At 41.1% G+C, this 16025-nt stretch overlaps 2 protein-coding genes across 3 annotated transcripts in view; one reads left to right on the forward strand and one right to left on the reverse strand.

Annotated features, from left to right (window-relative positions):
* The window catches only part of ANO3 (anoctamin 3), a 208379-nt gene that overhangs the window by 116561 nt on the left and 75793 nt on the right, over positions 1–16025 (forward strand). For both annotated transcript variants that reach the window (XM_080642758.1, XM_080642759.1), the window contains 2 exons: positions 392–526; positions 6489–6585. In XM_080642758.1, coding sequence (XP_080498884.1) covers positions 392–526; positions 6489–6585 — 232 coding nt within the window. The remainder of the gene's footprint in view (positions 1–391; positions 527–6488; positions 6586–16025) is intronic.
* LOC308258195 (E3 ubiquitin-protein ligase BRE1B-like) lies at positions 9612–12509 on the reverse strand (the record flags this gene model as incomplete). The annotated part of the gene is made up of 1 exon (XM_080688479.1): positions 9612–12509. The coding sequence occupies exon 1, from the start codon at positions 12420–12422 to the stop codon at positions 9612–9614; it is 2811 nt and encodes a 936-aa protein (XP_080544605.1). The 5' UTR covers positions 12423–12509.

The following is a 16025-nucleotide window of genomic DNA, read 5'->3' on the forward strand; positions in this document are numbered from 1 at the left end:
GACATTGTTTCTGCTCTCCCCATCCACCTACAGAGGAGACTTTTTTCTAATTTATGCAACAGCAATATGGTGTGGCACAGATATGTGTGTGGAAAACAAAAAGGGGTCCTTCCAGGAGGATGGAGAAAAGCAAGAATTTGCTTGCAAAAAGCTTTATGAACCACATTACGTTTGACACAGAAATATGTTTTATAAAATTGTTGCTATGAGGACAACACTTAAAGATAAACAATGTCACCATTATTAGAATCATTAGCAGTCATGGATATTAGGATAACCCAGGTGGAGCTGCCAAGGGACTGGGCTGGAAGCCACAGTGTCCCTCTGAAATTCTGACGAGGTGTAGTGTCCCTTATGTTGCCTTAAGCTCACAATTTGCTTTCTCATGCAGGCTGTATTTTGGTGAGAAGATTGGGCTCTACTTTGCGTGGCTGGGATGGTATACTGGAATGCTGATTCCTGCAGCACTGGTTGGCTTGTGTGTTTTCTTCTATGGGATATTTACAATGAATGCAAGTCAAGTGAGGTAAGCTGCTAATAGACTCGTTGAAATTGTTAGCCTTTCTTCTGATTGGACAAAAGCTTTATGATAATGATGACTATAAAAACAAGTAATGGTACTATCATTTATTTGCTGTTTTTGTCGGGTTTTGTTTTTTGTTTATTTGTTTTTGGTAGGGGAGCATCACAATAAAAAAGGTAATTTCTCTACTATTGTTATCGGTGGGTTGCCTCCTGTGGGCTTCTTGGGGTGCCACGGGAAAAAGGCCTCCCTGGAAGGATGGGGTCTCATGGAAAGCTTTTTTGATGATATAAAATTAAGGGGGTTTCTTCCATGGTCCCATTTCCCTCTGTCTCAGCCTTATCTTCAGCAGAGCTAGGATTGAAGTCACTGCCCAGAGTTTCCACTCCATATTAAAGCTCAATCCAGTCCAGCATTTGGCCAGGTTAGCTTGTGTTCCCAGCTGCAATGCATTGCATTTGGGGTCTACATGGCTAAGGGCCACACATCTACTAAGGCCACATGGTGTGCTAACCCACACGCCAGTGCGGGTCACGGAGCAAAGGAGCAAGAGCACAAGAGATTAGGAGCAGAACAAGAGAGACAGAATTCTCAGTCTGAGGATTTTAACCTTCCAAGATTTTGCGTGCTTGCAGTGGCTCTAGCTCTTAGCCAAGTATCTTTTTCCCAGGTTAGACTCTCAGGCAAAAGCACCTTCCACACATCACTTTATTGCACATGCACCCATCTATCTCTTTGTTTGATTCCTTCCCCCAGTGATCTGCAGGGAATGGACAGATGGTTCCCTAGGAGTGTGAAGTTTTAGCTTCCTGGTGAAGCTGCCCAGATGACCATGCTTATAAAGTCTGGCCAACCCTTTGCTTTCTTCCTATTATTAATATTAGCTAGCTAATTATGACAATAACATTGTTACATGAAAATTATTTTGCATCAGCCCAAAAATTATTTCTGTGTATGTCAAATTTTTCTTTCTAGTATATGCCTCATAACAATTCAATAATGCAGTAGACAGTTATATAATTTATAATTGCATAGCATTTGGAAGTCTCGAATGCCCTCTCAATACATTAGTTCAAATAATTATATAGTTACAATTCTTTTAACACTTACAGTATACAAAGACCTTCCAAATATGTTGTTTCATTTAATATACCCTTTTCTATCAGCCTTTGAGGTGAGTGTCCCTTTTTGCTGATGAGGGAATCTTACATACTTAAAGATGACTAAACAAAATACTCATCCCACATAAGCCTTTCTCTAAGCAGCCTGCTCTCCTGAGAACCGAAAGTTGCTTTCTACTCTCTAGGAACAGATATTGTAGTATTTTTGCATCAACTTAAGATATCAAGATAGAAGTGAAATAAAGTTCAACAAAAATCACACATGTATCAGAATAGTGATTCTTTTGTTAAAGTTGAATGACGCAAGATTTGGATATAGGATCAGCACATTATTATTCAGCAGAAGCAACAGTCATCCTGGCACCAAAGACTCTCAACAGTATGTTCTTCTTCATATATCACAAGGATATCATTAAATTCAACCTTGTGTGGTACAATTCAAAATATGAAAAAACACTTCTTCCGTCCAAAGCTCAGCACTTTTTGTTGTTGTTCCAACTTTTAACCATGGCTTTGGCACTGGGTAGTAATCAGGACAGTTGAGGAAATCATGACAATTCATTTCCTTGAATTTTTAAAAATATGTATATAATAGTCATATATATATATATATATATATATATATATATATATATATATATATATACCTGTTTTCCCTAAAAAACAAAGTACTTTCTTTGTTCTAGAGATGAATCCTGCTCCACAGCCAACTTCCTTGATTTGGTATCTCAGCATGAAATCCAAATGATAATTAGCATCAAAACAAACAACAAAAAATTACCTACTGTTCCAAAGCATTTCATCTAGTCACAGGTTTATTTCAGAGTTTGCACTATAGAAGACAGCATCTTCCTATCCTTCCATTTATTTAATCACTATCTTAGAGTTTTCTGTGGCTAGATCTTTCACCTCCTACATTAAATTTATTCCTAAGTATTTTATTATTTTTAATGCAGTTATAAATGGGATTTTTTTTATTAATTTCTCTTTCTGATAGCTTGTTGTTAGCATATAGGAACATGTGCTATTTGTATATTATTGATTTTGTATCCTGCAACTTTACTGAATGTGCTTATTAGTTCTAACAGTTCTCTGGTAGAGTCTTGATGGCGTTACAAAAACAGTCTTTAAAGTGAATTAACACAGAAAGAAAATTATTCTTAGACAGACCTACTGTTCAAGTTGATTCCATGGGTACACATTCACAAGGTTTTATCACGCCGTGTGGACTCCCCCTCCACCCCTCCAAAGCTGAAAATGAACAAAAGGCGAGGAGAGGAATAGATTTGCTGTTCCTATTGATTTATGTACCCATTGGGGTAAATTAGGCTCTTTTGTATGAGGTAAGTATTCTTTAACTGTTAGTACAAGGAGTGTTTAAAAAGGCATTAGCAAACTCTTTTCCTCGGTGCTTTATGGTATTATGTAACTGCTACCTCTGTCACACTGTAATTAAGATCCTGTCAGACTTTCTATTCTAAATCAAGATAAGCTTCACTGAATATCTTGACTTTCAAAATTTCATAGAGCTGAAATTTTCCATTCAAGGTGTCAGATGTGGTTAAGTTGTAGGTGTTATCACTGCGGGTGTGGGAGAATACAGGGCTTTTATTTTGTATTGCTTTGTTTTCGTATAATTTTTAAGTTCTCTTTTGTTTAAAATGTCAAAAAGCTGAGAATTGGTTGTATTTATTATGTTTCTACCAGCTAAGTTCACATAAGTTAAAGTCGTATTTCTTAATTGCCCTGCAGTTAGAATTATATAACCAAGTTGTAGATGTATTTGTATATATATGTACATGTATATATTTACATGTGTTCATTGCTCTTATAGAATGAAATGTGATCATATTTATGCATATGAGAGGACATATTATAAGAATATAAAAATGAGCAAGCAAGTGGATAAGGCCTCAAGCCCTGGGTTTCAGGTCCAGAGCAAAGAACAAAAACCCCAACTGTCTAGTCCATTCTTTCCTCTTTGGCATTAGAATTTACCAAATATACATGCATATAAGAGTAACCAACGGATGCAAAACATTGGGGGGTGAGGGCATGTATGGGAGTGGGGTGGGGGGGGCAATGGTAAGATATGTACACATATAATACCTTAATAAAAAAATAAAAAAAAGAATTTACCAAGAAATGTGTCTGGGGCTCAGTACTGACCAGCTTTTCAAAAGCAGTTGAGTTTTAAAGGGCCTTCTCAATCTGTCTCCTGACAACACCCTTAGCAACAAGGGTTTCTTTCATTTAATTACTGTCTATTACCAATAACCCTTATGTAATATCCCAGTGAGATATTATCTCTTACTAGAGATAAAGATATTGATCCTCAGAGAGGTAAATGACTTGGTCAGGGGAGGCAATGGTCACCCTGGCCCTAAAGGCTCTTAACAGCATGTTCTATTTCAAATGGGCAGCTCATTTTCAAACCTCTATCTAATGTATTTTTTAAATTGTAGATCTATCCTCTTCAAAAATGTTTAACTGCATCCCTGGCCAGGTGGCTTAGTTGATTGGAACATTGTCCCATACACCAAAAGGTTGTGGATTCGATTCCTGGTCAGGGTGCATACCAGAGGCCACTGATCAATGATTCTCTCTCACATCAGTGTATCTCTGTTTCTCTCTCTCTCTCATCAATCAAAATATTTAAGTGCACATTACACTATTGTTAACTGTGGGCACACATTGTAGAGCAGATCTCTAGAACTTATGTATCTTGCATAGCTGAAATGCTATACTCTTGCACAGCAATTCCCACTTCCCTCTCCCCCACCCCTTGGCAAACAGTATTCTTCTCTGTTCCTATGAGTATATCTGACAATAGATATTAAACAAAAGAAAGCCATAATTCAAAGGGTGGTTTACATTATCCTGCTCAGCAAAAGAAATTAAGAAACACTCATGCTGGCACTCTTCCTCCCTCTAGTGGTGAAGTAAAATCAAAGAAATTCCCCATAGTCTCAAATAAGGCTACAAATTACATTGTCACAAATTGTTTAATATTTTTTATTACGTATCAAGTTTAACTTGAGCATGTTATAGAAAATGAGTTTAATGATTCTGGAATTAAAAATAGGATTCATTCTTATGGCTTGGATTTTAGACTTGGTGCTTTTGTTTGACCATTTGGAAGATGAGGAAGATGACATAGTATAAACAGACTTTATAATACCATCTTAGAATGAGATTTTAATGCAGGGCATATCATGTCATTCTTGAAACACAATGAATTATGATAACAAGACCATTTTAATCAAAATTTCCTTAAAGACATGTGTTAATTCTTATTTGTACAAATGCGTGGTATTACTAAGAGAAGATATAACCCTCTCGTTCTTTGGGGCTTTTAAAATGTCTTATTTTACCTGTTTCCTCCTACTTCATATAGACATTCTGATTACTGGAAATATGATGTGTGATCATGGGAGGATTATAGGTATATGAGACTCATTGCATCATCATCATCATCACTAATAAATGGGTTTTGAAAGGAAAATTCCTTTTAATATAAAGCAAATATATCCTTCTTTTAGATATATTATAGTTGATGGAGAATTGGACCCAAAATCAGAAAAAAACTACAGTCTGTCCCCTGAACTACTTATTGTTAGTTATATGACCTTGAGAATATCAGTTTCCTCTCAGTTGTGGGGATAATTATCCTGGCAGGAGATTGCAGTGAGGACTAAATGTAATGGACATGAACTCATCTCTGCTCATGGCAAAGCACTATATTACTATATAGTATTTGTACTTGCTATTTATTCTTATTATGGCTTGAGATTATACATATTCCACACATGAAATTCACATTAATTGTTTTGCTTCATTTGAGTGTGGACATTTTAGAAAATTGCTGTTCTTGCTGCAAACACCAACTAAACTTTTATGTTCAGACATATATTCAAAAGCCTTAAAATTACTTTCATTATTTCCAGAGCAGATTTACTTCAAGACAATTTATTCAGGGATACTCAGTGGGAAAGAACCATGCATGACAGATAAAGGCACAAAACATCTTAAAAATAGGTTGCTGTAAACTCTCAGGCTGTGAGACTTTTGAGAAGTTATTCTTGATGCCCTATTCCTGTCACAAAGTCATCTATAATGTATGCTGAGATGTTTTTAAAAGTAGTGGCATAAAACTGAGGAGACAGATATTATACAGTTATATCCTAAGAGAGAATATAACATATTTCAGTAAATAAAAACTGTCAGTTCCGCATGACAGTGTGTGTCAAGGTACACAGAAAGAAAGGGAGGGGAGGGGAGGGAAGGGAAGGAGAGGGGAAGGGAGGGAAGGGAAGGGGAAGGGGAATCAACTCTCTCAAATTTCCAATGGACCGATTTACTGCAGTGGATGTTATAAAGTTGTGTGAATTATGGATGCTGTTCATTTTGGTGATTCTAAGGCAGCAAGATCCAAGTGAAAGATAGATTTGAGAAATCAGAATAGTTAGATTTGATTCCAACTCAGCCACTTCCAAGCCTGTGAACTTGGTTAAAATTCCCTTGGATGTTCCTCACAAAATTATCCTGTGTGCCATGACATCATATGTAAACGTGTTTTTGTAACAAGAAGCCACAACTGTCTCCCAAGTATAAAAATATGGCCTATGATCATTATATTAAAAATAAAGAAGCAAACAGAAACTTCTATATCACAAATATCCTAAAATTCAAGTTGGAGCCACAGTTTTGAGTTCTTCTGCAGCCCCACTATTTCCATTTCTTTTTTTCTGTGTTGCTGCTTCCCACAGGATTGACTGTAGGAGCTAAGCATCTTCCTAAACATGAAGCTTTATGCTTTCTTTTTTCTTCTTTGATTTCTCCAGCAAAGAAATTTGCAAGGCTACTGAAGTCTTCATGTGCCCTCTCTGTGAAAAGAACTGCTCACTACAGAGACTCAACGAAAGCTGTATCTATGCCAAGGTGAGTGTGGACGCTCACATTCTCCTTCCTGAACTCTAGGTAGGAAAAAGTTTTCCAATGAATGGCTTTATATCAAAGTTAAATGTTTCTAAAAGTTTGGACAGTCCATATAATTGACAATGGAATAAGATGTCTTGGCAATTACAAAATGAGTATATTTTAATTTAAATATTACTGTCTTCCTTTGTTTTTATAATTAAGTATTGTCATCATCGACACAAAGTTTCTCTTGGAATGATGTCTAGATTCTTCTTAGGAAAAGATTATTTTTATTACTAATGATTGCATTTGAATCTTCCATTAAGTCTCATGAAATTAAAATACTTCTAATTTTACAGGGAAAAAAATGAAATGACATACCAAAAATTCTCAAATTGTTGCCTCTCAGAGTTAACTGAAGGTTTTTTAAAACTCCTTAAGTCCAAATAACACCCAGAGCAAAGAAATCAGAATCTTTGGGTTTAGAACCTGGACATGAGCATATTTAAAGCTTCCCAGGTGATTCTACTATGCATACAAGTTTGAGAAACTGAATCTCAGTTACTTATGTATAACAGTTTTATTAAATTATAATTAACATATAAAAATGTACATATTTGTAGTGTATAAATGGATACATTTTAATTACATGTACTAGTATGCACCTGTGAAATCATCACCACACTTGAAATAAAGAACATATCCATCACTTCCAAAATTCCTTCAAACACTCATAATCCCTGCCACCAACTCCACTCCTGTACTCAGGCAACCAACTGCTTTCTGTTATAGATAAGTTTGTATTCTCTAGACTTTTAGGTAGATGGAATCATACAGTGTGTGATTTTTTTCTGCCTTTTTTCACACAGCACAATCATTTTGTAACATGTATCAGATTATTCCTCTTTACTACTGAGTAGTATTGCATTATATGTCCATACCAGAGTTTGTTTATCCATTAAGCTATCAATGGACTTGGAACTGTTTTAAGTTATTACCATTTTAAATAAAGCTGCTATGAACATTTATCTATCTACAAATATTCTTATAGATAAGTATTATTTCTCTTGGGTAACTCCTTAGAAGTAAAATAGCTGGTTTATAGAATAGGTAGATACTTAACTCTCTAAAAACTGCCAAACTATTTTCCAACATGTTTATACCATTTTACATTGTTGCCGGCAGTGTATGAGAGGTCCAGTTTTCTATATAATCATAAACCCTTAGGATGGGCTGTCCTTTTAACTGTTCTAATAGATGTCTAGTGATATTTCTTTGTAGTTTAGTTACTTGAAACAAATCTGAAGATTTTTAAGATCTGTGACATGGGCATACAGCAGCGCTCTATCTAACACTATTCCCATAGCAAAAGCAAGATCTTTCTGTGGACTCTACTCAATTTCTAAAATATACTTGGTTTTGAATTATTTTAAATCTTCCACAAAGATGTCTCATTTTGGAAAGCATTTTCTCAATTTTTTTTTGCAAAAACCAATTGTGTTAGAATTATTAGATGTATTTACACATGTCTTAGCCCATGCATTTTAAAGACATATGACAGACTTATGGACACCAGCAAATTCATATATAGGTTACTTCTACTTTTACCTGAACAGATCTAATGAAACGCACTAGCTTTATCTGAGCACTACATATAAGAGCATCCACATAAGTCAGAGTGATAAAATGAAGAAACATTCCAAAGACTAAGGGGCTTTTGTCATCACGCAGTATCTATATCCCTCCTTTCCCTGGTAGAAAAAAAGTATGTTTAAGGACAAGTATGACTCATAAAGAATTCACTTAATAACTATTATAAGAAAGGTGGAAATGGAAATGGAGCTTGCAGAGGAGGATATTGCCTTGTGGAACAATACAGAAATAAAACCCATCGGGATGAAATATTTGTCTTGTATTTGTTTCTCTGGCTAAAATAAAATGTAGCTACTTGTTTCACACCTTAAACATCAGAATTACACTTCCTTCATTGGATGCAAATAAACATTTTTTAGGGTTGAACATTTATAACATATAACCTATACAAAACATCTCTAGAGCAGTGGCTGTGGGTCTGAATGGACCCTTGAACTTGTCAGCAGTTCCACCTTGCAGGTCCCACCTGCTGTCCCCAGAGCCCAGAGTTTGCTTGGGAAGCAGCACAGCAAATATTGTGGGTACAGACTTGGTCACAGGGTTAGATGGTCTTCTACCTGGAATGACTGAAAGTTGGCCCAACTGCTAGTCTATCCCTTCCCCTCCTGGAAAGTTTGCCTCCACTGCAGTTAAGGCCACCAGGATGAAAGCAGGGTCAGGGCTGGGGACCCACTGGAGACTTGCTAAGCATAAAGTGGGGGTAATTGGCTTAGGAGAATAGGTATTCGGATAGGTATTACAATAGAAACTGATGATCTTGGTTCAGCACTCCCAAAGTAAGGACTAGGTAACTGCAGCAACCATAGAGCTTCCCAGAGAAAGAGAACCATACCCCCTGACCCTTACCCCACCCCCAAATTCCCCCATATAGAACATAAGCCCTTATCACAAGAGCCAGACCAAAGGGCCCAGGGATCTCCATAGGCAGGGAAACCTTGCCCAGGCTTGGAGGGCAGGGAGTGAAGAAAGACTCCCTGGGTTCCAGGGTCTAGTCTCAGAGCAAGAGACTGGGGACCTGGCCCAGCCCTGATCCTCACTTGTGGGTGTGTAAGCAAGTAGTCATCCTCCTCTTTCACGGAGGTCACAGCCTGGGGAACTTCCCCTTTAGGGCTGGGATGGGCCTGTGGAGACAGAGAAGGGTTGGGGCCAGCTTCCTCAGTTGGATGCTCTGGGCCAATTTAATATCTCATAGCATATCTTTCCAGCAGCCGAGGTGCCTCAGCTCTGACAGGGAAAAAGGTGGAACTTGGCTGATCTCACTCCCACTATCATGTACTAGGAACCTCAAACAACTAGATGGGGAGGGGCTGGGCCCACAGGGTCCAGAACAAAAGGAGGAACTTGGGGCACAGCACCTAGGGTCCATAGGTGTTCCAGAGTTCCGAGTTACAGGTTCAACTGAGGTAGATACGGTGGAAGTCATGGGCACCAAAGGCCACATTGCACTTGGGGCACTTCCTCTGGCGGGCCTCATAGCGGCCCTGCACACACTCAAAGCAGAAAACGTGGAAGCACTTGGTAAGCACTGCATCCTTCTTGCGGATGTTACAGCAGGGGCAGGTCAGCCGGGCCTTGTACTCCTTGATCTCCTCCTGGAGGATTTCATCAGCATCTGGATAAACCTCCACCTTCCTCTGCTTCTCCAGCTTGCGCCGCAGCCGTGAGATGTCCTCCTGAGCCCTCTTGAGGTTGAAGCTCTCTTTCTCTCGAGCAGCACGGCTCTCTGCCAAGCAAGGCTGGCTCTCTCGCAGCCGTGTCTGCACATGCTCCAGCTGCACCTTCAGGTCTTCGGCCAGCTGGGCTGCTTCCACAGCCTTCCTCTTATTGAGCTCCAGGGCCTGGTTGCATAGCATCAGCTCCTTTTCCACACCTCCAAGGCTGCCCTGCAAGGCCTGCTCTTTTTCCTCCAGCTTCTGCATGGTCAGCAGCTGGGCATCCACCTGAGACTTGAGGCAAAGAACCTGCTCGCCCAGCTCATCCTTCTCCTCCCGCAGCAGCTTGTGAATCTGGTTGGCCTTGATCCGCTCTGACATCAGCTTAAAGTTGGCATCATCCTTTTCCCGCAACAGCTGTAGCAGCCGCCTATTTTGCTCTTGCATGTCCTCAAAAGCCTGACCTGTCACATCCATCTCTGACAGCAGAGCCTCCTCCTCCTGCTTGGTGGCACCCAACTTGCGCTGCAGATGTTCTATCTGCTCCTCTGCCTGCCGAATGCGCCTCAGGGCATCCTCATCTGCAATCTTCTTCCTCTCCCTTTGATCCCTCTCCTCCAATTCCCGGATGTGATTCCGTAGCTCATTGACCTCGTGCTTGGTCTTCCATTCAGCTGCCATAAGCTGCACCTTATCTCGTTGCTCCTTAGGCACTGTTTTGTACATGTCCAGCAGCAGCTTCATTTCCTTCTGGCTTTCCTGGGCCTTCTTGAGCTCTGCTCGGAGACATTTGAGGAATTCTGACTCTTTCCTCTTGGGCTCCTCCACCTTGGCCTTCTCCCGATCAGCTCTTGAATATGCGGAGGCCATAGATTGGGGTCCCAGGCCAGGCCCTTCCCACTCCTGAAGCTCCCATTGGGACCTGGGCTCAGGTTCTCGGACCCAAGAGGAGGGGCCCGGGGCCCCGGGAGTTAAGGCCTGGGCATCTTCCTCAAAGAGGACCAGTTCCTCTATCTTTGCTAAGGAGGTAGTCATGGTGGCACCAGGCATTGAAACCATCTCCTTTCTGCTTTCGTTGTCACCAATAGGGCCTGGCCCACCCTCTTCTTGCCCTGGGTCTGGGGCACTGAGATCAGAGTCCTCGGGGATAGAGTGCATAGAGCCACTGGCCTGGGCCTGGAACTTGCCAATCTCAGCCTGCACTTCCCGCAGCTTCCGTTTGTATCGCTGGGCATCCCCCTTTAGCTGGTGGTTGTGACTTTGAAGGCTGCTGATCAGATGGCGCATCTCACGGTTGATGGGCCCTGCCTGCTCGTTGGCGGCCAGGTTCTGTTCAAACTCGATGCGCAGCATCTCATACTCCTTGCGTACCTGGGCCAGTGTGTCCTCCATCTGGATAACCTCTGTACGCAACTTCTTCTGCAGCCCCAACTCATCGATCTCCATGTGCTCAATGTGCATCAGGTGTGAGTTCTTGGTGGCCAGCAGCAGTCCCCGGGTTTCCTCTAGCTGGGTCTTCACTTGCAGAGACTCATTGTAAAGCAGTGAGAACTGGGCCTGCAGCATTTGGTACTCCTCTGTCTCCTGTACCACCTCCTCAGGAAGACTCCGGAGGGCCACCTTGAGGTGCTCATTGGTCCGCACAGCCTCCTGAAGTTCGACCTGTAGCTTCTCCAGCTCTGCCATGTGGCTGTTGGCCAATGACTGGTTTTCCTCTAACTCCGCATTCAGCATCTCAAATTTCTGCAGGCTGAGTGTGATCTGGCCTCCCTGGAAACCTGAGGAGCTACCAGATACATAGTAGCCAGAGTTGAGCTGCTCCAAGGCCTCTGCCAGGTGCTTATTGAGCTTTTGCTCACGCTTGTGCAGCTTCTCAATGTCCCACTGCAGGTCCTCTACTGTTGTCTCCATCTCTAGCACTTTGGTCTCTGCTGATGTCACTTTATCCTGGAGCTCAGAGTACTCCAAGGAGATACAGTGGTGCTTCTCCTGTAGCTGGGTGGCCAAGGCCTGAAGTCTCCGGTTCTCACAGCCCAGCTCCCGGGTGCGTGCCCGAGCCGCCTCACTTGGCCCCCTTTCCCCTCGACTGCATACTCGCTGACAGAGTCCTTCCACCTGGCGCTGTAGGCGGTCTGAGGCCTCTACCAGACGGGACACGGCTGCCTTGGAGAACTCCATTCGGCCCTGCAGCCCCACCTCCTCACTGCTGCTGGCGCCCTGTTTCACCAGGAAAGCCAATGCCGGCTCACTAAGTGGGGGCCGTAGCTGCACTGGCAGGGACTCCTTCAGTTCTGATGTCGCCCCCTCCTGGGTCCCACGTGCCTCTGTTCCTGAAGACAGCTCCCACTGCTTCTCCTGGTGTCGGAGAAGGGCTTCCACAGTTACATCCAGCTGGGCCCAGTAGTGATTGACAATGAGGAGTGTGGCGTCATCTGTGGCCTGCCGCTTTTCCAGCTTCTCAATTCGTTCTCGGAGTTCATCTTCGCAACCCTGGCGCTGTTCCAACCGCTCCGCTAGTTTCTTATTCTTGAACCTCAAAACCTTCAGGTCCATCTCCTCCGAGAGAGAGATGTCCCCAAGATGAATGCGCTCTCTAAGCGCGGTTGCGGCCTTCTCCTTGAGGCTCAACTTCTCTGTGGGCCCCGAAAGTCACCGTTGGTGGGCTGGCCAGATGGCGGCACTTCCGGTTACACATGGCACTTCCGGCCACCCGAGGCACTTCCGACCCTTCCATCACCGGCAACAGGAGCAGCCCAGCGCCGCCATCTTGGACTTCAGCGGACATCAGCGCCCTCAACATTCTCTTGTAATATTAGTTTATATAGTTAAACACCTAGAAGTTACTTGATGGACAATGCCAGATATAAGGGAACAGGCTTTTGTGTGTGTGTGTGTGTGTTTTTTTAATCAAAGAAACAAGCCAAACAATGTGGGGTCATGATCACTTAGCCACATCTTCTAGGAACTTGTTAATTCCTCGTGGAATTCACCCTCGCTTGTGGCAAGTAATAGGAAAGTAAATCTGCCATGTTTATTTCTTGGAAAATATGTGTATACGTGTAATTATCCCCTTAATAATTTCAAGGATGTGTTTCATGAAAAACTGGTCCCTTCATGTGATAAAAATGATATGTAAGTAATTAATGTTTTCTTTGATGATTGTTTTCATTTTTAACATTTAAAAGTATGGGACTTGAGAAACGTTGGCAATTCAGTCAGTCTGTGATGTTTGCACACTCATTTAAAAGCACCTGACACCACACTGTCAATTTCCATTATGCAAGGATTTTAAGGTGAAACCATTAGATAGAAGGGTCCTGCATTGTTTTATCATATAATTCTAAAAATGAGTCAGCCTTTGAAGTGGGCTTTATTCATAATAGTTCTTAGTTTGTGCATGTGTGTGTGTGTGTAACTTGTGCAACAAACATTTATTCAATACCTAGTATGAGCCTCAGATCATATATGACAGTGAGGCTACCACAGAAATAGGACAGAGGTTGTTTGTTCTTAAAAAAAAAAAAAAATTATGGAAGCGTCAGTATGCGACTCTGCAGCAGAATCACCAAGAACATTTGTTTAAAAAGCACATTTAAGGACCTCAAGGGTAAAGCTTAGAAATATGCATGTTAACAGCAATTCAGGTGATTCTGATTCCTAGGAGCACATTTAAAAAGGATACTTCCCTAAATAAGTCATGGGATGGGGGAGGGAGAGGAATAATGAAGTGTCCATGTTTGATGTAGCTTATGCCCAGGTCCAAAGGCTGTGGGTACCTGTACGGATTTTGCCCTATCTCAGAATTAAGGACTGAGGAGGTCAGAGAAGCCCCAGCTCCAGCCTAAATTCGGACTCCCTACCCCCAGCCCCGTCTCCTGTAATAGCCTGCCTGGCCCACGGGTTTGAATCTGCCCAAGAAGGCACCTTGTTCTCAGCCCAGAGGGCCTGTACTGGGGTGTAAGTGGCAGTTTCCAGAACTTGCTGTTATTCTTAACCCATTAAACAATTTTAGAGAGAAATCTAGCAATTACAGTAGAGGAGACATAGACTTTACGATTCCAATCTAATGTGAAATTTATTTCCTTAAACAATGCCCACATTTATTGATTTCTTGCACTCAGCTCTCTAAGAGAAATAAGATGTTAAAGATAATGGAGAATTTGTGCTTAAACACAGCTTTCTTGAAGGCTTAGTTTGCTTCTGTCTTCATATATTATTTCCACTCACATCAACAGTGTTGAATAAAATGTTTGTCCATAGGTCCCTCTATGCATAAAGGTAAGCTATTTTTCTGATAAAATAATTCATTGTAAATATAAATTTATAGATTGGACAAGCCTATTTTTTGCTTTAGAAAAGTCTATTATGTTGCTTTGGGAATTTTCATTTTATTTCATCTGGAGTTTTCTTTTATTGAGAAAGTATTCCTGTCCTATTAGGCATAAGGCCTCTTCCCCCCTTATTCTGCTGCCAAATACCCATGCTCTAACCTGGAACCATCCACTCTAGACTTGATGCTTCCTTTTCCCTCTTCCCCATTTTTATTCATCAGGTCTTATATCAGCATCCTAAATAAATCTCTTAGCACTTCAAGCTTTAACTGCAGGCTTCTAATTGCTCTTTTTGTCTCCATTGTCTTCCATATGATAATATATCCTACATGTAATAGCTTAGTGGCTCTACCACAGTGATTTTACACTTTTACTGTCCTTCTTAGGGCAAGTTCTGAAGTTTTTCCTAACTTCCATTCTACCTTTACCTCCCATTACATGTATGCACTCTCACATTCTATGAATGTTGCATGTATACCATACTATGTCTTATGGTTATTCTAGAGGCTCAGTGCACGAATCCAGATTTGTGCACTGGTGGGATCCCTCGGCCTAGCCTGTGCCCTCTTGCAATCTGGGACCCCTTGGGGGATGTTGAGGGCCTGGTGCATGGATTCGGCCCAATCCCTGCAGGCCAGGCCAAGGGACCCCACCAGTGCACAAATCTGTGCACCAGGCCTCTAGTATGCATATAAGATCTTTGGTTAATCTCTTCCCACCCTTTCCCCACCGCCCTTCCCTCTGAGATTCATCAGTCTGTTCCATGTTTCCATGCCTGTGCATTGAGCATCTGCCACCTGATGGTCAGTGTGCATCATAGCTACCAGTCAGATGGTCGGACGGTTGCTTAGGCTTTTGTATATATAGATTTCTAAAAAAGTTACTGTTTTAATTTATTGAGTTAAAAAATATCTGAAATGTGTAAACAAACTTATCAAAATAAATGAAAAGCTTTTTCAAGAAAATACTGTACAGACTATGACAAGTGGTGGCCATGCAACCTGGTCGTTGCTAAGTATGGGTTTTTACTTGCCACTTCTCTAAAAGCCATTATTAGTGCCTTTAAGTGCCCTTTTGTAAAGTCTCTGTTCTAACACTCAAAGAGGCCATTCCCTGCAGTAGGTCTGTTGATAAGGGAGAGCAGACAGCTGTTGAGCTGTGTGGCAGCAGCAGGTGTCTCTGTGGGATGCCTCTGGAAACAAAAAAGCTGGATTCTCCTCATAGATGTAATTTTATGAGCTCTGCAGGAGAATTTCTTTATGGTCCTTTTCTCTCCTGTACATAATATGCACCAATGATTGTTATGAAAACCAAATTTTATAACATTTTTAGAAATTCTGAGCCTTAACAATCAAAGAAGTTTTACAGCTATTAGGACATCTTGCACCTACCCACAAACCACCAAAATTAGCACATCTTTTGTATACTGATATTTCCAGTGTTGCTACATTACATGGGATAAGCCTATCTTTTGTTGAGCAGCCTCTGAACTATAGACTGCAAAGAAGATACAATTTTACTCCCACTTCCCTTATAATACTAGTAATGTTATTTAGTCTCTAACTAGCCTCTCTCTCCCATGAGATTAGTGTTTCTATTCTCTCTATATATGCTATAGTATGTATTTGATTGCCAAACATGTATTGTCTGGACTGTATACATTTAATCTCTATAACTAACTATAAACATAGCGAGGGCATTATGCAAATGAAAGGAAGCAAAGGTAAATTAAATTTATACTTTATTAAAATCAAACAATTCTTGCAATTCTGAAAATTGTATTTAATAACATCACATAACTGTACATTATTTTTTATAAAACTTC

The sequence above is a fragment of the Plecotus auritus genome (genome assembly GCF_963455305.1).
Source record: "Plecotus auritus genome assembly, chromosome: 9".
NCBI lineage: Eukaryota > Metazoa > Chordata > Mammalia > Chiroptera > Vespertilionidae > Plecotus > Plecotus auritus.